The sequence below is a fragment of the Aphelocoma coerulescens genome, assembly GCF_041296385.1.
Source record: "Aphelocoma coerulescens isolate FSJ_1873_10779 chromosome Z unlocalized genomic scaffold, UR_Acoe_1.0 ChrZ, whole genome shotgun sequence".
Lineage (NCBI taxonomy): Eukaryota > Metazoa > Chordata > Aves > Passeriformes > Corvidae > Aphelocoma > Aphelocoma coerulescens.
This window is the reverse complement of record NW_027184085.1, coordinates 35178223-35202205: the sequence shown is the minus strand read 5'-3', so window position 1 is coordinate 35202205 and position 23983 is coordinate 35178223. Positions and strand designations below refer to the sequence as shown.

Here is a 23983-nt window from a genome sequence, read left to right as displayed (position 1 = left end):
TTCTGATTTTCTTTTTCTGTGAGATACTCCTCCTGGTTTTGACACTAATTCCTTGATTATGGGTTTGAATATGTAAGTCAAGACAGTTCTTAGAGAGCCCAACTCTCTTTAATCTGCTAAGTGAAGAAATCTGGGGAATGAAGTAAGACTCCATAAGGATACATAAAGACTCTTGTGGACTGTGTAGACTTTGTAAGGGGCTATGGGTGAAATGAATGAAAAGGTACTGACCTGAGTTTAGTTACTGAGTGAGCAGAACTTGAGCATAAAGAATGAGGACGAGGAAAAGGTAAGTATTTTTAAGGATAAAGTAATGTTTCTGAAACTTAGGACAGAAAAAAAAACACAAAACCTCACCTGCTTGTTTATTGATTTCTTGAAACACAAATGAGATGTAACAATCAAACAGTATCTATCCTTTTGCTTTATCACCTTTCTAAAACCAGCCAGATGTGCATTACCAGATGCATTAGTAACATGTCCACTGTGCAGAGGTGCAGTAACCAGGCTCACCTTAGAGACTGCAGCTAAAGCTGGCCAAACGAATGCAGCAAGACAACTGTGTAAATGGGCCACCTGCCAATTTATTCAGTTAAAATTCTCCTGCTCGTATGAATATCACTGCAGCACGTAATGACTGGCAATGCTTCTTTATATCCTTCCAAAATTTCATCACAAAATACAACAAATTCTTCTGCGAATGGGAGGGAATAAGAATCTAGTTCAGGGTCTGTCACTTCTTACATTGATGGTTATGGTGGATTTCATTCAGTTACATGGGTTTTTTTTCCTTTTCCACCAACAAATTGGTCGTGAGCTTGTTCCTGCTGCTTTCTATGTAAAAAAAATCTGAGGGCAGATCCAGTGCTCAGACTCTCAAGCCTTTTTATCACTGCCAGAAACTAATCAGCATTCTCAGAAAATATTTTCACAGTCGTACCTTCTGGCTTATCTGAGATCTATTGTTCATTATACATATATATAAATATATATATAAAAATATATCTATTATATATATATAACTTTCTCACATTGGTATTTGCTATTGGATTGATACTCCATTAATAAAGGCACAGTGAATGAAATTTGATAATAAAATTTTATAATTGAGCCAATAATAATTTGGCGCCTCCCCAAAGCTAACAAAGTAATTCTTCTGTATTTTTACTGTAAGGTAGAATTTAAACTTCCTTGTTTCTGTCATTGTTCAGCATAACTTCTTCTCACTATTTTACTAAAAGTAATTCAGAACATCTAGAAGAAGTCTGATTATTTCTTGTGTGGCTTTATTTAAAAACAGTGCCTTCACTAATTACTACAGGGAAAAGAACATGTTCAGAAGTTGGTGGCACTTCATCATCATGTAATAAATTACAAAGACCATTGTTCTCATCCCCGAGAGTGAATGAGGGAATCCCTAGGATAGTTTATCTAGTGGCTAGCTGTAGGTCATTTTTCTGCTGTGAGCTAGCCAAATGTCAAAGAACGTGGTTTCCTGCAGCAGCCTTTCTGCTAGATGTCCACCCTGGGAGGAGCATAAGCTTTCTGGTGCACTGATTTCATGGGATGTCCAGCTCCTGGACACACATGGGTACCTTCTTTTTTTGGAGGAAGTTTCTTGTGATAGCTGATTAAAACCTTCAGTCCACTAGTGCTTTATGGTTGAAATTCACCATTTACCAATAAGCAGAGTAGTTTTATGTTGTAGTTACTGAACCTTTACAAGCATTTTACAGTATTTTTGGCTTATTTGCTAGCCAGCTGGAGTGTGTTTCATGTACTGCAGACTTATCAACCTAATTAGAAGTTTCAGTGTGAATGCAGGACTTCAGGTGCCAGAGATCCCACTAATAATTTGTGCTGCCTTATGATAACAAGATCTGGAGAATGTTTTAATTGTCAGTGGTTGGGATTTTCCTTTTTTAATTTAGTCTCAAAACAGTGCTCTTTATCCTCCTGTCATTTTATAACTGGTAATGAATGGTATATTCTATAGCAGTCCATTCTTCTTTGGAAGGTTTATGTTAGTTTATCCAGGTGTGTATATGTAGGCACTACAGAATGAATATCAAGAAATATGTTACATACTCAAAGTAATTGTGTATTTCTCACACTCTGTATAATACTATGTCTCTAAATTTCCTAGAATTATGTAATTGACAACTTCAGTGCATTTACATGTGAAAGAAAGCCGAGCAAAGTTGTATGGGAAAAAAACACGTAATAATTATGCTACCTTTCTTGTAGAATTAGCTTGCAGCTACATAAGTGGGGATGGAATACATTTTTATATTTTGTGCCCTCTTTTCTGCCGATAATGCTTTTTTTTTTCTGTTGTATTTCTCCCTACCCCACAGCCCATTTCCTTCCCTAGTTTTCCTTTCTCTTTTCCTCAGTGGGATGATAGTGTCACTGTCTAGCATTCCTGTTGTTTCTCCCTGTTTATAGCTATCTTAATGACTTGGACCGCATAGCAGATTCCACCTATCTGCCAACCCAGCAGGATGTGCTCAGAGTTCGAGTCCCAACAACAGGGATCATTGAATATCCATTTGACTTACAAAGCGTCATTTTCAGGTAGGAAAAAAAGTTTTAGCAGCCACTTGCTTTGTTTCTTTTGTTTCCTTTTGCATTGGTAATGCCACTTATAGGATATTGTTTTTAAGTGCATAAAAAGCAATTAGTCTATTTCTAAAATTTGAGCTTGGTCAATTTATCTTCATGTAATTGTCCACATAAGGAACTCAGAGATGTCAGAAGGATCAAAGGCAATTAGGTTTGTTATTTTTGAGAATAGTTTTTACTGATAGAAATCTGCAATTCATCTTTTCAATAATATATATCGAAGTTTGACTGTGAGTAATAATCTGAAAATACAACCATATATGTCCTTATCATTTGTGTAAATTATGGAATAAAAGGTTACCATTTGTGTAGTTGATTTTATAGATAAATTACTTTCCTTTAAGAGAGGAATCAACATACTTTAGTGCAAGTACAGTTGTTTAAAAAATAACTATGGAATTGTAATTACAAGTTAGACGCCTGTGTTTACACGGAGACATGAGATTAAGTAGGAATACACTGCAAGCAAACTTGAGTTTTGATTTTGGCTACCAAAAACTTTAGTAGACACATATTCTATTTGTCTGCTTAAAATGGGGCGGCTTTAACAAGTTGTGGATTTTGATTCTGTTAATTTGGGGGGAAAAAGGCAGTCCACCGTCTGTTTTGTTCACATCTGTTTTGCTGAATACACAGGGCATACATTGCCAACTCATTGCTCATGAGACCTTTATATCTCATAACTCTGAGGGGTTTGAGACTCACAACAGTTCAAATACAGAAAACAAATCAGACTTAAAGCAAACATGATTAACTGTCTCCTTGAAGCAGATTCTATTAAATATCAGTGGGAAAAGAAACATTAAGAAAAACAAACCAACTATGTTTTTAACTAAACCCATGATTTTTGACATGGTGTGTGTGATTGGGTGTTTATCTGTTAATGTGTTCATGGAGTTGATGTGGTTGTTAATTTTGCAGAATGGTGGATGTAGGAGGCCAGCGATCAGAAAGAAGAAAATGGATACATTGCTTTGAAAATGTCACATCCATCATGTTCCTAGTAGCTCTTAGTGAATATGATCAAGTGCTTGTGGAGTCAGATAATGAGGTAAGCAATTGTCAACAAAACCCACGACTTCAAAAAAAAGTTTTACCAGTCCAGTCCCAGGTGTTTTCTAAATGCATCTACAATCAGTCATGCACAACTGGCACCCAGTGGAGTGAGAAGCACTTCAGGGATCAAAGGGGAGGAAGGGTTCAATCTTCAAGTAGGGCAACGCTGCCCCACTCCATGAAGGATTCAAAGAAGTCTCTGTTTTGTGTTGAAGAGGAATATGGTTGAATGGAGAGAAATGTTTGCATAATTACTGTTATGAGCAGAGGCACAATAATAGGTGGTGTAAATGAAAACAAAATGTATAGATTCCTAAGGAACAGACCCTGAAGTAGTAAACTCCATTCCTTTGACTTAAAGCCAAAGGTGTACACTGTAGTTTTATGTCAGAAAGAGAAGTAAGCAAGTGGGTGGGCTGAGGGTGGAAAGCACACTATCCATTATTTTGAATGCAGACTAAGGACAATTTTTTTATGTTGAGGGCTATTTTAAGTTACTCATCAAACTTTTATGATTTTTACTTATTAGCACTTTCCCATGCAGATCTTTAATCACATATTTTAAAAAGTTACATGAAAAAAGGAGAACATTTTAAATGGCTGCACTGTTTAAGACAATGGTTGACATAAAGTAAAACAGATGTCCCTGGACAATCACATTTTATATGTTGAACTTTCTTTAGGATTAATTTTTTTAAAAAGCCTGGGAGCTCTGGGAACTTTTACATTTGTAGTATTTTTATGAAGCAAAATTATTTTTATGTTAATTGTATAATCATCTGTGTCATTCAAAGCTGAACTTCCAGAAATTAGGATGTAGCCTGCACCAACTTCATCTCCTGTAATTTTGGAAGCTAGGCATGTGTTGTTAAAAAAGAGAAATTGTCAGACTTGGCTTGATTCAAGGTTCTATCTTTTTCTGTTTGCATTATTCTTTTGTAGCCACAAAGTCAACGCACAAATACTTAGCATTTAAATTATACAAATCAAAGCAAAATGTATTGGAAATTGCATAGAGAAAAATTATTTATGATAGTTTCCAAATACTATTCTATCTATCCAAAGTAAGCTTCATGGAGGTCAAAACCTTCTTGCAGGTGGTTTTTACACCTTGCTACTGAATTATTTATGTTTCTTTTTAACAACAGAGGAAAACTTCGAACGTTTTTGACTTTCAGTTTGAAATACATTCATGACTTTAATTCAGACCAGTTTTTGTTTTCAAGCCATAACATACATAGCCTAATAGGCTTTCCAGCACACTTAGGCCTGTGTTACTCCAACGCTAGAAAGGATCCAGACAGTCATAGAGCTGAGTACCAATCTGGGGAGCCTAAGTTTTGGCTTTCAGTAAACCTGTAGCCTGTCTTTCTAGGTTTTGTTGGTATGCCAGGACACTGCCTTCTTCCCTTCTTTTTCTCTCCCCTGTGTTTCTAAACACTGCAGTCCCGGAATTAATATTAATTAATGTGTTTATTTATTCCACATAAAGCAAAGCATAGTTTGTCTGAATGTGGGTGTGGCAGAAATATGGGTTTAAATGTGTTTGTTGACACCTTGAATCAAGAAATTTAGCCCGCAGAGATATTTTTGTTCTTCACTAACGTGTGACAACCTCAAGAGGGAAGACAGGGATTTAACTCAAAGACTTTGGTAACCAGCCAAGAGATACTTTTCACACTTACCTTTAAATTGTGGAACAGTATTGAAATTTTAGCACCAAAGTGAAGGGAGTGTGTGCAAACGCTCTACTTTCTTATTATATATGCCATCAGTGTGATACTAGGATAGAATCTAATCCTTCTTTGGTCTGTGTGCCTCATACGGAAATTAAAATATCTGACTTGACAATTTACAGTGTTCTGCTATTTTCCTTTTCATTGCTTTCATGGCCTGATTAAACTGTGATTTTTGTAAGGTGGCCTACTTTCTTTTTCTAATTAGTCCACTGCATATTGCCTGAAGTCTCTTTTCCTGAGTACATTTTTACAAAGAAAACTGTAATGTTTAATCATTTCTGACATCCTTTTTAGTAATACAGTTTTTCATTAATATGATTTTCATGAGTAAATAGAAATCTTTAAAAAGTACTATTTCTATTGGGGGGGGGAGGGTTGTATGACCTTCCTCACTATGTAAGTGGTTTAGAGCCCTGAAGACTCGTGATTTTTATTTCAAAATGTAGTGCCTTGTGGATGGTCAGCTGTAAATTCATTTCTTTCCTTGTTTACCTTATTCAAGAGAAATGCATTTGGATTATAAATTGGATGGGTTACTCTTAGTTGGGAGGCTTTGTTAGTGTCTCGCACTGGATATAAGTGATGTGGAGCTGGAGACTCTTTATATTTTCATGCCCTTGAAGGAGTTATGAATTCAAAGTTCTGAGGAATATAACTCCTGTGTAAGGGGACCCACATAGAAAATAAGACAAGAGTTCAGACTGCCTGTTATTCAGAGACGTTGAAGGATGACTTCTAAATGACACATCCATGAAATTGCACTCCCATGACAAATATCTGAAGAGTAGGGAGCTTCAGTCCTGAAGATAAGCATGCCTGGCTGTCCCAACTGTATTTTAGCTGTGATTTCTCTAACAGGCTATACTCAGACCCAATGGCAAACTCTGTTTTATGTGTGTGTCTAGATTGCGCATAACTTGATTTTGGTGCATAAATACAAAATGGGAAGAGTCAGTAAGGATGGTATATTTTAACACACCCTGCAAAAATTTCAGTTGATGTACAGTCATGAAATGCTTCTTTCTTCCAACATACACAAAGGAGAGAGAGCTAACTGTTCCCAATTCTGCCCTTAATAAAATAGAAAGTCTGTCTAGTTTCATTGTTGAAAAGGAGGACAAAATTTGAACCAGAGGACGTAATATACTAATTACATTAATAGTACGGTAAATTAAGTAAATATTCCATCAGTCTGATGTGATGTGACAAAGGAGAACATGTTATAAATTAAATTATTAGATGTTTGACCTTTTCAGTTTTTCAGAAAACTCCAATAGGATTAGAAGCGAGATAAAAAATGAAGGAATCATCATATTGTGCCTTTTAGGTCACGCTCTGGCTCTGAATTATGCCAGCAAATTTGGAGAAATTGGCAGTTTTATCAAGCAGCACAGTTTAGAACTTTTTCCATGTTTAAAATCAACTTACTTTTTTTAATAAAGTTTTTTTTTTCTAGATTAAATGAAGGAATTTTTTTTCTAGATTTCCAGGATGTTCTGCATTTGAATGTGTGTTAGAGGTAGCTCCTTTCAACATGTAAAATCTCAGTCTCAGTGCAATAATTAGAAAAATGAGTTCCAGCTTTGTAAGAGAACTAGTAATCACTTGCAGTTACAGAAGAACTAGAGACATAGAAGTATATTTGTAAAATAGAGTTCCATAAAAAAGAGGGTTTCATTATCTTTACACAGCTAGTTAAGTATTTAGAAACAGCAAAATAGAGATCAGTGTTTATCGAAGGTTGTACATCTTTATTAGTGCACTAAAAGTCTTAAGGTATATGAAATTTCATATAGTTTGTATAGCTCTGTGGTGGTTATATGTATGTTTTTGTTTTTCTAGCGTTCTCAGAGCAGAACCAGAAAGACAGAATACAATTTCCTCAGTTCAGCTAAATGAATGAATGAATAGGCTCAGTGAAAATTAGAAATTTTCTAAACTATCAAAAATAAGTCTTTTCAGAGGCTACAAAGCAACAGAGGCATTAGACAGCATGAAGTATTTTTAGATGTAAGTCATCATGAGTGTTCTGAACATTGCACAAGATATTTGGGGGGAAAATGGCAGTTTAGATTTTTCTCATCAGAAGTAATACATTTTGGTTAAATTGCAAAATGTGAGATTCTAACAGGATTGGAGGTAAATTATGAACCTCCTTGGTAAGAGGAGATTGTTAAGTAGAGTACTGTACTTTTTAAAAAACAGCTTTTGTTTTAAAGCCTTTTTTCTAGCTTGTACTATGTCTTAAGAAATTACATTTGATTTAGCTGCAGCCAAAATTGGTAGTTTTAACATTATAATGCAATGGAATTTCTTTTAAAACAGTGGTACCTTCCCTTCCCTTTAATCATCAAACTGTAACTCAGTTTTCATTAAAGTTTTATCAAATGTACCATCTGGTTATAGTCCATGTATTTACAGGTTTGATCCCAGATTACAGTTCTTGTGGAAAAGGATTGTAATGTATGAAGCAGGCAGGAATGGTTTAAGAATTCTGTAAAATAATAGGAAAATTGATTCTTTGGCTTAACAAATTCTAGACACATTATCATCCTAAAGGTCTTTCCCAGCCTAAACCATTCCATGATTCTGTGTCTTCAGGCTGTGTCTAATACTGCACTTACTTCCTGCCTGGCCTCCTTTCGGACATATTATGGTGTTTTCTAGGATCTGTCTCTTCAGAGAGCTTGGCAAATACTGTATTGCTCAATGGACATTAAAAAAAAAATTATGCTGCAAAGATATTTCCCCATCTTCTTGTCCACTGGCTTTCACTTCCTTACAATATGGAACCAAATGGTTTGTGTCCTTTAAGAACCTGCATCAACTAAGCTGGTATGATAACCAGATTGGATCTTTTTTCTTCCAATCCTGATCAGTCACTTCTGAAATATTCCAACACAGATTTTTGCATGAGGTACATTTCTCTTCATTCTGAATTGAGTTCCTCAGAAACTTGTCTAAACCTGCTCCATTGCTGCAGTGGCATAGCAGCCAGATGTGTGAAGACTGCTGCTTGCACTGTTGAGAATTCTGCTGCTGTACCTTTATGCTCTCTCATTCTCATTCAGCATCCCCTTGTCTGACAGCTTTTTACCCTGAGTTTACAGACTTCTAAAGCAGTAGCTGTTATTTCCAAAGTAAGCTGCGGTCCCCATTAAGTCTTCCAGGTATTGGAAATGTAGAATAGCGGGTTCATTTACCACTACCGGATGTTTGCATGTCACTAGCAGTAAAAAGGCATAATTTTGTAATTTGAGATGTGAACAGAACCAGGAGGTCTGGAGGTGGCTTGAGCAACATTTCCAATAGCCATTGCACAAATCTTTCAGGAATTCAAGGGGTCTCAGACAAGTGGAACAGGATAGACGACGGGAAGAACAGGATAGACGACTGAGTCTCTTATGGAAGCAGCATGGAGCTAAATGCTTCAGGAAGAAAGCTGGTCTTAAAAATGTTTTGTCTGAAACATTGCCAACAGGGGATGATTAAAGTGACTTAATAGTCTGTAAATACAGTGGCCCTCAGTAAAACTGTTTTTGATTTGGTGTTCCTATATCATGAGAGCTGAAAGCAGAACTGTTCGTTTAGAGAGGTAGGATCTAGATCCTGAAGAGAAATGTTCAAAGCTTGACTGAACACAGCCATGAGTAAAATGGTACAATGACAAAAGTTTTTCCTGCTGGGAGCAAGGAGTTGTACCTGATGACTTCCACATAAAGATCCACTCCAATATAAATTCCTCTTTTATTCTAGAAAAAACTTAGTATTTTCTAGACATGTGAAAAGAGGGTTTTTTTCTGTTTCCTTGGGGAGCATCTTTGAAGTCATGCCATAAAGTTTTACCATAGCTTCTTTAATACCCATGAAGAACCCTACTTTATTTGACAGTAGATATCTGTATTAATGTTGTTACCTTCACCGTACTTAATTTGCACTGAAGACCTGTATTGCAATTTTATCAGATGAAGGCAAACCAGGATATTAGGAAAATTAGGGCTTCGGTATCTCAGCCACAACTGCAGATTGAAACTGAACGAACTTTGTAGCGTGGTTTTCTGCAATGTTTTTGTGCTTCAAGTAACTGAATAAAGGGACTGTTCTTTTGATTGATGGAAAATTTTGTTATTTGTAGATTGTCACACATACAAAGGATCAGTGTTGCTTAGTTTGTTAACAAATATTCCAGTTAAAATCTAATTTATTAAAATTAAATTAAAATAATTACATGAAACCCAGGATAGGTATTTTTATTGTTAGCTCATTTGTGTTTGTACAGGTATGGAGATGCAGGCACGCATGCTTACATTTTGAATCTGAACAAAAGTACATCTGCAAAACAGATGAGCCTAGATGGAAGTTGTGTAGTGTTCATTTGTGTAATACGTTAACAGGTAATAAACTGGTACAGTGTTCCAGTCACACTTTGTTTTATTGTGGGCAAAATAAGAAATGGCACGAGGCTGCACAGTTCTGAGTATGTTTACTCTTCATAGAGGCAATTATCTGAACAACACATTTCATTTTTTCATCAGAACTCTCATGCTGTTCACATCTGGGCGTGCTTCCACTTCTCTTCCAGCACTCTGTGTTCCTTATTCACAGGTTAGTCATACATGACTTAGCATGAAGGCTGAAAGAAAACAATTCTGGGATCAGAGCACTTCTCTCTTTCTACATCATAAATAAATGTAATGCTTCAGTTGGCTGGTTTTTTCATCAACAACCAACAATCCAGAACAATTGAGCATATGGCAGAGGAATTATATAAACTCCCAGTTAGAATTAAAATCCTCAAATAGTCTTCATACTTATTTAATTATTTTTCTCCATGGGAAATCAAATCTCCTGAACTGATTGTTTATTTAGATACTTGAGAAAATAGCACATTAACTACCTGTGACAGACCTCATTGCTGGATGTATTGTATCTGTTCATACCTGTCCACACAAATGCATATTTATTTTTGGTTTGTGGATGAAAAACCTTTTGAATGTAAACTGTCAATGCTGGGAAAGATTTGCATTAGGAAGAGTCAAGAGACTCTCTCTCTTTTATTAAAGTGGGTGGTTCCTAATGAAAATGGGGGGCTGAATGATCATGAAACAGCATACAGAGGCTGCCAAAAATGCTGCTGGTAAATGTTCCTACATTTATAATCGATAGCCGATTCTGGCATTCATGTTTTATCATGAAAAATAATTTAAGAGCTATTTTTGCATTTAAAAAGTACTTGACAGCAATACTTGAACCACATTTTATGACTACTTTATAGACCGTTTTTTGTTTGGACAGTATTTTTGTATTTTGATGGTTGTTGAACATGTTGATTTGATGGATTTCAGCTGCCACTTCCTTCATCTGTGTCTCTGCTAGGTTTATAAAATTGCCATGTATTTGGAAGTGCAGTGTTGGAAAATCAGTTTGTTGGAGAGTTGAGAGTTCTTCTTCCAGGTGATTTAAAAATACAGTTTTCACCTACAGAGATGTCTTCCCAGTCGTCTACCAGAAGCTGTTTTTTTCAGGCTAGTTTACAGAATGATTGAAGACAGTGAACAAAATAAAGGAATTATTCCTGAGCTCTGTTTGAAATGGCCTCTCACGGCACTTGTGTTACTCATCAAAATATTTGTAAAACCATTGCAGTTTTTACTTAGGTGACTAGTCATACCAGTAGGGCTACAAGATTGTGCTTCATACTGGTGGCAAAAATGTGAAGCACTTCCAATTTTGATACTGTATTTACTTTTTTACATAGTGGAGGACTCTGCACTTACCTCCCACTTCCTGATTTCCTCTACTGTTTCCCTGCTTTTGCGTAGCAGCTTTATTAAATTTTTAGCCAAGAAATACACTGTAGGTCTTTCTGTACAGCTTGACATTGCTTCTATGAAAATAACTGCCAGAAGTCTTACTTGGATAATGGAGACATTCCTAGTTAATACAGAGTTGTACATAATAAACATTCACAATAAAAGGTTTTGTCAAACCAGAATAATAGAGTCCATTACAGTGACACTAACCTTCTGAAATATTAACCTGTGCTTTTTCTGAAGCTCTCTTGCGTCAGTATCTCATTTTCTACAGTTACCATCTCTGAATTCCCTCTGACTCAAATAAGCATTTTTGCCAGCATACACAAATTGTTCACTGAAAAATGCATCGTTTACCTCCTCCCCACCTTCTCTCCCACTGCATTCCAATAAAATGTAGTTCCTCAGAATCTGTGAAATCCTAATTTTTTTTTAACAGACGCTACTTAAATCGCTAACAAATTCTTAAGAGAAAAGCAATTGCTACATTTTTCGTTCAGTATGTGAGATACAGTATGCCCACTAGATGCCACTCTAGATATTCATAAAGACAATAAAGGGTGAAGCTCCACTAATGCTTCTCTGTTGTTTCAGATTAATATTGTACTTAGTGTTTTCTGTCAAAGCACTGTTTGTTAGCTGGGAAATGCTGCTTTCCCTTCACTGGGTGCCAGCTGATACAGCTCTTAAATGCTGTTTTAGCACTCTTGCAGGTATTCTTCAGGATCTGACAATCAAGTGCTTATAAATTACTTAAATTTTGCTATTTCTCTAATTGCAGGAGTAATTGCATTTTTTCCAGAGCAACAGATAGCAAAGAGAATTTCAATATTTACATCTAAACTAGAAATACATCATTCTAACAAGAAAACTGAAAGTATACATATAAAAATAAAATTGGAAGGAAGTGTAATCCTTTTTAATCCATTAAAACTTACTGAAGAGTAAGTTTGCATTTGGATAAAATGTGGGAAAACGTGGTTTATACTTCTGCTTGTATTTGTGTTAATGTTTAATGGTTGTACAGATATTTTCCAGCATAGAATCTGTTATGAGGTACATAGTATAAAGAAATTTCATTTTATTTTTGTTTCATAAAAACATGTATGTAATCATAAAATTGGACGGTCATGTGATTAATTAGCAAGTACAGTGGTTTTTCTTGATACTTATTTAAATATTAGAATAACTTGGTCCAGGACTATGTATCCTGTTTATAGTTAACAAATTCACTATTGGAGTATGTCTGCTGTATTTCTTACTCTGTTTCATAATGATATTTTTACATTGGACTGGCAACTCTGTCATGTTGTATGGAAGATGGAGAATTTTATGCTGGCATCCGTATAGCCTAGTAAGAAAAATAGAGGAACAGCTGGTGATACCAGTATGTTTTTATGCAGTTTGGGACTCATTGCAGACAAAAGCAGAGCAGGAAAGTTGCCCAGTCCAGCAGATCCTCAGGCATGGTGAAAACAGTAATCCTGCTGCTTATTTTCCATGTGCAGAGCCAGGGGGGCTATGATGAGCTGTTGGTGCTGCTGTTGAAGGCTGGCTTCACTGCTGACAATGGCTGTCATTGAGAAAGGCTACTGAGAAAGCCTTGAGCCAGATCCAGCTGCATGTTTCTGTATATTACTTATTCAAGTTTCTATCTGCAGCATTTTTTGTTGAAGCTGAAACAAGATTTTTCTGGAAGGAATTTGGTGAGATGGAGCTGCTCATAAAAGGAGATTAAGTACTTGAACAAACTGTTAAATGCTGCCTGCTCTCCACTGTTGCTGGTTTTTTTGGGTTTTTTTTGAAGAGCCACACTGTCTTGCTTGGTTTGGCAAAGCTTCCTTCATGTTGCATCTGACAGAAGGTCAGATCCCCAATGCTGGACTCTTTCTATACTCCTTGTAATCCTATCCCTACTTCTCGTAAAAGTACTGTAACATGAAACTGTTTTTTACACAGGAAGTAGGGCATCCTGTTAATGAAAACTTTTTTTCAGAACAGTAGTTCAACCATGTCATCTTGTGATTAATCAAAAATATTATGGCACTAATGTTGCACATATATTTAATAAAGGAAAAGAGTGAGCATGCAAAGGAGTGAGCTATCATTAGAAACAGAAAACCATTTTAAGACAAATTTTAGAGGATAATAAGCAATATTGTTAGAGGAATTAAGTCTGGCATAAAAATTGTTTTTATCATCTGCTGTGATATTCATAAAAGTTGACTTGCTCTTAAAAATTGGATAAACAGAGAGATGAAAGCAGAAGGTTAAGCAGAGATTGATTAGTCAAAAAACTAATCACTTAAAATTTTTTTGTTAATCAATGAATCATAGGAAAATAAAATAATGAAGCAATTTTAGCATTTTAATCTGTTATGGCAAACTGAGGACCTGTATTTCTTTATACAGCCAGATAAAATTTACTTGAAAATCTCTAGGCCATCTTTCAATTCCTGCAAAATATCTGTAGACCACACATCTGAATGACAGGATATCAATATGTCAGTTCACTGTCTTTACCCACACAGTTTGCTTCAATTTCTCTTTGAAATAATTTGCAAAGGGTTTATAAATGGGACTTCATGGTCACATAATCTGTTGGGAGAACCATGAAAGACCCAGAGCCAATGTCCTGTGAAGACAGTGTGAGAGACCTGAGCGTGTTTAGTCTCATGAAGAAGACACTGATACTTGCAAAAAGTATTTCTGGAGTTGCAGGTGTGCCATGGAGCTGAACTTTTTGAGGTGGACCATAAAACAGATACAACTATACTAGGTAGTTCCCATTGCCTTTCCTTAAGGTCTTGTTCAGAGAAGAAGTCTTCATAAATGTTGAGAAGAAAATACCATCATATTAACAATTAGTCTAAGGACTTACATTTTATGCTCAGCTGTGTTGACATTAGAGCTTCTTTCCTTTCAGAATGAAATCTTGGCACTATTGAAATCAATGTGAGTCATGAGATCTGACTGCATGAAAGCAAGTGTTTTATTACTCCATATTAGTTTCTCAGTATATAAATTCAGCTATTTACTTTCATGCATCACAGCAATATGCAATAAAGTTTAACAGACCAAATCATCAACTTCGACTACAAAATTGAATTAGTTCACTATTTGTTTTTTGTTTTATGCTTCGGGTTTTTTCAAGTTCCTATTCATGTTTATGTTGTTGGCCTCTCTAAAATGAAAATTAACGGAAGTAAAGATACACTTATGGCAAAACTGTCTGAGTTATCTGACAGATTGTTGTATGTCTCAGCAACAGCAGAATCTGCAGGATTCACATTCTTGTCGTTCTCTGGAGCCCCATTTGGTGGTGAAACAGTCTTTTTTAGGGGCTGCAGCTTCAAATAATAATAATAAAAAGAGTAAGTTAGTTCCTATGTTTCAAACCATATTTGTTCTGACTCTGTATTAACCACATCATGTCAGCCTAACAGTTCAGAACTAATCGAATTGTAACATTAATCTACAATGACAAAAGAGCGTTACAAATAGAATTGTAGGTTTCGCTGCTATTTCAGCTATAGTGCAAAGTCGTTTCAGGAGCAGCCTAGGAGTTAAAGGTAAATCCAGTGATGTTGTTATCAAAAATCAATAAAAATGAAACTCCTTAGCCCCAGTGTAGCATTAAGAAGCAGGCATTCTTTATTTGGCCAGATGCAGGAGGGGTTAGTTCCTCCAAATACCGTGTATGTTGAATACAGGACATTTTCTGTTTATGTACTGTATGTTACATACATATGCATTGATTGTCCCAGAATAAACATACATATGATAATAATTTCCCCAAAACCCTTGACATGTCTCTCCTCTCTGCATGTGCATTCATTTGTCCTGGGGAGTCTCTTTGATGGTTCCTGGTGGTCAGTGACCCCACAGTCATACCTGACTGCCTGATGAACTGGTAAAAGTTAGCATAACTGGGCTGGCTGGTTGCTTTCCAGTTTTTCTTCCTACAGAATTAGCATTGTGTGTTTCCATAGGCTAGTGGGTTCTGAACAATAAGCATTGTATTAGCCCACCAGGTGCAAACAATTCCTCACCTGACAATGTTAGAAACAAGGTGAAAAATTTACAATTTTTTAAAATTCTATGTCATAAACCTTTGGTGTTGACAAAATGTTCTCAGGTTTCAAATTTACTTGCAACTATTTTTAAGCTGATCTCTCAGAATTGCTTAACTCCATATTCAAAATCTGGGAAAGGCATGTAAAATAAATACTGTTCTTAAACCTTGAATTAGTTGTGTTGCAGTGTTGTACTTGTCCCTACCATGAATCACTTGCATTTCAGTAACCACCAGTGTGTTGGCTGATTGTAGCTGTGCATATTCGAACTTTGCAAATGTACTTGTTACAACTTTCATGTTCATGACTAGTATTTTGAAGAATACTTACACTTAACTGGTTGAATTTGCAAAAGGAGAATGCCTGAATATTTAATTAACTGCTTGCTTATTACTTTAATTAATTGGATCTTGTATATTGGTAGGAAAGTGCAAAACAGGAAATGGATCCTTTCGCCAAATGAAGTAAAAGTGCATTAATTTATTTAAAAAAATAAAATTTCATGACCACCAAAATTCTCCTCTCTTTTTTATTCCAGAATCGAATGGAAGAAAGCAAAGCACTCTTTAGGACAATTATCACATATCCATGGTTCCAGAACTCTTCAGTTATTCTGTTCTTAAATAAAAAAGATCTATTAGAGGAGAAAATTATGTACTCCCATCTAGTTGATTATTTTCCAGAGTATGATGGTAAGTATAATGGCATCAAAGCTCATTCTCTGTTTACACTGTAGTAATGGCAAATTGTGCTAGTCTTGTCCAAATGCTAGACAGACAGATCCTTTGATATATTCCTTTAAAAAAATATTTTAAAATTGTAAAATGTAATTGAACTTTTGTGGGATTTTTAGACTGCTAAGATTTCATTTTATGCTGTAATTAGTTGTGGGTAGGATGCCAGAACCTTGATTGGGAAATTTTTGACTTCTAGATGAGTATTGTCATATTGGTAGTGAACCACATTCTGTCATTTTTCATAAGATAAGGGTGAGGGTTTGAATTGAAATACAAGTGTTAAATAGAAACATATTCCTTAATTGTACATATAGTCTTTTGTATTTTTGATGTTTTTAGGGTTTGCTTTTGTATAAGATTCAATACCTAAGGGGAAGTGTCACAGGCTCTCTGTAACACTCAGAGAAACTAGTACCACCCCTTACACCCTTTTATTGGTATCTTTTAAAATTGTGTTTTAATTTTACATTAATTAGGTGAAGTTAATGTGCTTGTCCATAAAAAAAAATTGTGGTCTGTGTAAGTGTTTCTACTAAAACTGTACTTTCAGAACGTTCTCATGAGGGGAAAAGCTAAGTATTTTGAGGTCACTGAGTGGAGGAGGCCTTGGTAACAGAGAAAAATCAAACTCGTATAATAAGAGTTCTAAAGAACTAAATGTTCCTATTTTTTAAAAAGAAAATCGATCTTGTCCCGCCAGGAAGGAATAGCTGATTGGGAAGCTGAGAAAAAGATTAGAACTCTCATCTTCAAACATGGAAAGTAGTAATAGGAAAAGTGTGCATTTTGTTTTTCGTTAAAGGGAAAGAGATCAGTAAAAAGCCTGCAGGATCAGATCATATTATTTATGAGTCCGTGTAAATTTAGTTTCATGGTACTGTACAAAAGAGAACTGGCAGTTGAATAGAAACATGCTTGTTCTTTCTAATTTACTTCATGTAACAAGTTCCCTAGATGACATCCCAAAGGTGAGAAGACCCTACAGTCTGCTCTGTTACCTCCTTTAAAATGTTGACAAAGCCTGTGTAAAATGCTTGTCCAGAAAAAAAGGCAGAACTCAAACTTTGTTTCTCCTGTCCCTTGCCATTGGTGAGGGGGAAAAAACCATTATGGACTAGTAGGGATGTGAGAGTCAAGACCTGCAAATCTTCAAGAGTATTTTGTTTCCTAATTCTGTAGACCTTGTAGGACCTAACTCCAGAGACAAAGTTAAAGTTTGATTTGATTACTTCTGGTGGCAGGGTGGAGTCTGTGGCTTGCAGAGGTCACCATGTGGTCCCCTCTTCTGTCCCAGCACACTAGGGATGTGGGAAGTTGGAGATCTGAGGAAGGTATCAGAAATAGGTATTTTTCAGCTGGATCACTTCTCTCATCCATTTTCCTGCAGAAGGGAGAAAGTAGCCTAGAATGAGAGCTGCTGGCCAGGGTGGCAAATTGGACAGGTTAAATTAAGCTGATCTCTGCTGCACAGTGCATTTGTAAGAGCTTTGGAAGGGAGGCCGAGCCATGCTCCTAGGTCAGCCTATCACATGAGGACACGCTTTGCATGTTAGTACTGGAAAACTGGCTCACAGGCTGGGAGAGGGAGAGAGGACAAACACAAAAAGAAGCTATAGTTGGGAGGAAAAGAAGAGAAAAATATTGATGTAGCATTTGTGTGCAGATCTTCATTGTATCATATAGAGACATTGAAAACTGCTGATTAGGGAGAGCAGTGGGCAAGAATGCTACTAACTCATATGGTAGTTCTTTTCTAAGTCTCTTACTTAGATCTGAAACACTTTGAAGTCTAGATTTACCATTACCTCATTCAATTTTTTTTCTAAGTTCCTGAGGTCATAAACATACTTTTACATACTGGAACCTCAGTCAAATAAAAGTTGAAGTAACATAAGAGCAGAGGTGTGCAAATTTGGGTATATCTTTGAATAGCCCAATAGATTTTGAGAAAACACTGTGTGTAGCTACTGTGAAACTCTTTAACAAAATTTTAGGAAACTGTTTAAAAAACTAAGTGATTTATTATAAGGAAATAATGTCTTTGGAAGCCCAGTACTCACATTTATTTGTACTATTGTGAGACTTGTTTATTGCTGCTCTTTATCTATAGAGTCTGGTTGACTAAGCTGAAGGCTAGAGCCAGTTGTGTTTTCGAAGCTGTAGAAGTGTTGGACAGCCCTCTGTCCTGCCTCAGAGAGCTTATGATCTGTTTACATCTCTGAATCTCAGAAAATGTGTCATCTGTGTATGTATGTGCATGTAGGTATATCTGTTTACATGCATACACCCGTGCACTGCAAAAGCTTATTCCCCCTCCACATGGATTTGCAGCACACCAGAAAGTATGTGCTTTCTCTTCCACACATTCCCTTCCTAAATTTTATAGTTATGCAAATTGGAAGTGTTACAAATTTTAAGCTAGAAGTATTAAAAATAAGGTCTGTTATCCAGTTATTGAAACGTGGACAAGTGCTGGGCACCGAACTATTGATTTTAGAATTACTGAAGGACAGAGCTACACATAACAGCTGGGTGCTGGTATTTATATTTCTGTGTAACAACAGGACTAATGAAGAAAATAGGAGGAGGTGAAAGCACAGAAATGTGTGTTCTGTAGAAAACCACATTTCACAAACAGGAGAGCATGGGAACAATGACTTTTGGTGCCAGCACTAGAATAATGGAACAGAATTCACCAACATGTGGCTTACGTTCTTGCTTCTGCACTGCTCTTTTGACTGTAAACATGAATGAATCCTCAGTGTTCCAGGCTGGAAGTAGTTACTTTACCTTCTGTGATCTTCTAGGCTGAAAATGTAGTTTGGTTAGATTGACTCTGTCCTTCTGAGAGTTACAACCTTAATTTAGATCTGATAGGATCATTAACATACATAATTTAGATATCAACTGATTGGTTAGAACACGAGCCTTTTGCAGGCAACAGTTTTAGCTGGAGAGCAGCTGTGTATTTTATTACCACTTAAAGTAAATTAAGTTCTATTGATGACAGTGTCAGACCGGGTTCAGGATATAATTTCACTATGCTTCCTATTAAAATCCATATAAGACTAGTAGATCTTGCAGTGCTACAATCAGTATAATGTAATATAGTAGGTTTAGACTGAACATTCACCATTTCTACAGACATTTTAAGGATTCAATTGTGTAGCTAATTTTTTGTTTTCATTCTGTGCATTTATAAATCACCTGTTTAAACAGGTAGATGATTTATCTTGGTGAAGAAAGAAGATAGTCAGCAGGAAAAAGCTCTGACTTGGTGAACTTCGGAAATTTCCTTCCATCTTTATTTTTATTACTTCCTACCACAAGGAATGCAGCCACTATATATTTTTGATGAGTAAAAGGCTCCCCATCTTCTCTTATGTGGGGACCACAGACTAAGCCTTTCTTATTTTCTTTTAAGGAGATTGATACATTAAATTTACTTTAAGAAAACTTAATTTCTCTTCTTGCAGGACCACAGCGGGATGCACAGGCAGCACGAGAGTTCATCCTGAAGATGTTCGTAGACCTGAATCCAGACAGTGACAAAATTATCTACTCTCACTTCACATGTGCTACAGACACAGAGAACATCCGCTTTGTCTTTGCTGCTGTCAAGGACACAATCCTACAGTTAAACCTAAAGGAGTACAACCTGGTCTAACTGTACCTGGGGCATCCTCTGAAACCAACTTCCCGTGATTGAAGATACACAAGAGGGACTGTATTATAATCTGTGAAAACAATTTGCATAATACTAATTTATTGCCGGCCTGGACTCTGTGAACATCCACAGAGTTTGTAGTTAATATTATGATTTTATTTAAACTGTATGGAGGAAAACCAAAAGATGCTGAAGTACATTCACAGCACATTTCCTCATTTTTTTAGGCAAAACCTTGTGACTCAATGTGTTTCAAATTTGCAGTCGTACATTTACAAAGGATAGCAGTTTTTTGCTATTGAAGCAAAATCGAGCTGGTTTCCTCTTTCCCTAACCCTTTCTCTCCCACTCCTTTCCTACTCCCCTTATCTTTTAAAAGGTACAATGGCCTTTTTTTTTCCCCAGTTGCATTCCTGGGTGAAATATTTTCTGTTGAGAGATTTGGTCAGGAAAATACTATCATCACAGTTTAAGTCATCAGTCATTCTAATTTTACAGTATGTACTTTCTTTGAAGGATCAAAAAGTATTGATACTGTGATTTTTAAATTCTTTACATGGGTGTCTTCATTCTGTCTTCACTTCTGAGACTAGAATATTGGAATTGCAAAACAGAATTACAGTTGTCTGAGGATAATAAATTTAACCGTAGTTTTACAGTTAAGAAAGGTGCACAGAAGACAGTAATGAAGTAATTAAGATACAATCTGGGATGTACATGGAATATATTAGAATCTCTTTTTAATTGCCATGTGCCATTTTTTTTTCTCTCTTCTTTTATTCACAAATGCCAAATAGAAAAGTCAGACACTACATTTTCCCCGGTGGCTACAGCCTGAAACAGTGTTTTTCTCACTTGTGTGGGGTGTTTTTTCTTAAGTTAGAGCTTTTTTAAGTATTCTTTTTCCACAGTAGAAAAATTGTTTTTATTGTACAAAATTCATGTTGCCAAATCTGGCTTATTATAAAACCAATGCGCTTGAAACATAAGATATTGAAATGCCAAATGGATGGGTTGGGAACTGACCTGATTGAGTCAACTGCCAAATGATTGACACACACAGTTTCAGTTCATATGTTCCCTCTTTTAGAAAGTGTACCATTTTCTAATGCCAAAACCAACATGTAAGTGAATATTCTATGAGGTATACCATGGACCCTCATGTAGTCTAGTAATTTAAAGACAGTTTAGATCTCTCATTTTGTCAGAGATTATGACATGAGCTTGTTTTCTGTAATAAAGTCAAGGCACCTTTAGTTGTATTACAAGAAGTTACCGATGAGAGATCATGTTCAGGAACCTTTTTTGATAAGGTTGATTGTTAATGATTCACAGGCATTTGATAGGCTTTCATGCAAAATAGCCTCTCTCAAGTTCTCTAGAAGAGATTTATAAATGTAAATGAAGCAGTGAGAAAATCATTCTTGAAATTTAAATGTGCAATTTTTTAACAACAGAAATGCAGCACACATTGATGAGCCTTTATTCTGCAGCTTAGGTTGAAAGGTGTTTTTTGACCAGGTGCATGATTGCTAGCAAGAAAACTCAAGACTTCAGACATGTAATTGGATTGATTATCTATAATGCCAACTAGAGTTGGCACTAGAGTGCACTTAATACAAAAATGGCTGCCACATAGCAGCAGATGGGAGGTGGAAAAAAGAATGGCTTATTAGTTGATTACCAAAGTTAACAATAAATACTAATGAGACGTTTTTCATCCTTAACCCTCCCAAATCCAAAAGAACAATAATAAGAACAGTTGCTATTTTTTGCTCCCTCTTAAAACACCTCGTAATTTAAAACTGGTTGTAGGTATAGTGCAATTATGAATGCTATAATCATTGTACATACATATATATATATATATGGCAGCATCCATATTGGCTTTGTAATCATTAATTTTTGGCAAATTGAATGTGCTGTATTGATATGTATCTATGTAATTGTATTGTATGTCTTATAGCTAATTCACATTTTAAATAATGTTATTTTATTTACTTTTTTAAGAGAGAAGAATGTAAATTTTGTCAGTTTATTTCTGACTAGGGATTTGTTGTTGTTTTTATTTACAAAACAAAATACTATAGTACAGAGCGGTACTAGCATCGTGCTGTATAAAATCATTTGCACATTCCTGAGTAGAAGTAAATTGGAGATACCAAGACAGAGATGATTTACATTCAAAACAGTGCGTAAATCTTGTCAGGGCTTTATACAGCTATAGAAAACCATCCTGTTAGAAGAACTTAGACCTTTTTATCTCATATTGGAACATAAGCTTTAAATATAAATTTAATTTTTATTTGACTGATTTGCATTAGGTTACTTTTACTTTTCTTACAGTCTTTATTGGAAAAGTAAATTCAGAGATATTTCAAACCATTGTACATAAGTACTAATGTATACATGCTGTTGCCCTACAAATACCATGGTAAAATGCAAAACATCAATCAATCAGTCTTTCAGAAACTGCAGAAACCTTAGGTATAAAAACAACAACCAAAAAGTCACTATTGTTAATGATTTTAAGGAGTTAAAGTGTTTTATTTAATGAAGCTAAAGCAGGTAGATTTAGATTATAAAAAGTGACACTGACATTCTGAATAGGGGATCAGAGCAGTGACTCTTTGTTACATACAGCTTAACAAAATTGGTCCTGATCATGCTGTAAATGGAACAGAGCTTCTGTTTTCACAGTTCCGCTGTTGATACTATCTCTTTTTTTAACCTGGGAATACCTTGCCCACACTGGATTCAGTGCTAGAAATGGAACTGTAGCCAAAAAAAGGAAGAAAAAAAAAAGAAAAAAAAAAAGAAAAGAGGGGGGGGGAAAAAAAAAAAAAAAAAAAAAAAAAAAAACACAACGAAACAAAAAGCCACACCAGACAGTGGTGTCTAACAAAAGTTTTGGGGTTTTTAATTTGTTTTGGGTTTTTTTCTTACGGGATATTGGGAGCAGGGGGAAAAGGAAATATGGTTCCAAGTTTTGTATAAAAACAAAACAAAAGTTTACTCATGCTTTATAGTTATATTGTGATTGCAAAAGTTTTCAAGAGTGTGTGCCACTGGGCTATTTTCTGGTATTTTTAGGTGAGATGAACCTGTGGCAATGTTTAGATCATTTGAGCATGTTCTGGAAAAAAAAATATTTGGCATGCCAAGGCAAGCTTTACATGAATCACCTAACACAGCATTGCAGTATGACAGTTTACAAAACATTTTCTTTTTAAATAACACAGCTGTTCCCACTTGTAGTATATTCCATTGTGGTGGTGATGGTGGTGGTGTTGCTGTTGTTTTAATTGGTGGTTTCTACTATGCCTTATTAGTGCTTAAGTCCAGAAGTTTGTGCCTCTAACATGAAGCTGAAGGCAAAAACATCAAGACAGAAACCCTTTTAACTTTGCCAAAATGATGTGTTTTCTTTGAATGTTATAAATGGGGGAGGAGGGAAGGAAAATGTCTTGGGAACCTGTGTATTCTAAATGTTCACTAGCACAAGAAAGCTGTAATACGTGTTTTACAGAAACCTGGAACTTGCCTTTTTCACAAATTAACTGGCGCTGTCCTTACAGATGTAGGATGATGCAGCTATAAGGGCAGTTTACTTTTTATAATTCAGTCTCTTTTGATTGTCAAGGTGTATGGACTGTACTTTTTAATCATACTGCTACATGATTGTGAATCACTTTTTAAAGTTTGGAAATGGAGAAGAGACTTTTAATGCTGGATAACAGTCAGAATTGACTGCATGATTTGCAAAAACTCTGTATGGGGGAAAAGGGCTGCATATAGATACTGCTAGACTCCCAGCCTTGAGTTGTAAGGTGCAGAAGACTTTCAGATTACTCAACCTCATGACCCTTTCCTTGCTAAACATTCTTCACAAAAGAATGAAATATTAGGAGAAAACAAAGACATGTTAACCCACATGAAAGAAATAAAGTTTAGACATTTAATTTATTACATGTGCTGCTATTCTTGGAGCTCTGTGCATAGTTATCCTGCAGACTATTACATTAGTGAACTAATGAAGTGTTCACAGCATATTAACAAGGCCTACACATGACCTACCTCTAGTTAAAAGATCAGTAAAGTAGATATGTTTTGGAGAGACTGACATAAGTAAGTTAGAAAATTTAGATGTCCTGGTATTAAATTAACCATGGTATTTTAGAAATAGACACTTTTGCAAATACGGCCCCTCTTTTGACATAAACCATAAATTCTAAAATTTAATAGACATTAAACAACTAAAGCCTGTACA

The 23983-nt window shown here is 35.8% G+C and overlaps 1 protein-coding gene across 1 annotated transcript in view; it reads left to right on the top strand.

The window, feature by feature from the left end:
* The window catches only part of LOC138102952 (guanine nucleotide-binding protein G(q) subunit alpha-like), a 114606-nt gene extending 90927 nt beyond the window's left edge, over nt 1–23679 (top strand). Inside the window, exons 4-7 of the mRNA XM_069000779.1 lie at nt 2449–2577; nt 3547–3676; nt 15848–16001; nt 19523–23679. Of these exons, the coding sequence (XP_068856880.1) occupies nt 2449–2577; nt 3547–3676; nt 15848–16001; nt 19523–19713 (604 nt within the window). The 3' untranslated portion in view covers nt 19714–23679. The remainder of the gene's footprint in view (nt 1–2448; nt 2578–3546; nt 3677–15847; nt 16002–19522) is intronic.
* Nucleotides 23680–23983: the final 304 nt, after the last annotated feature.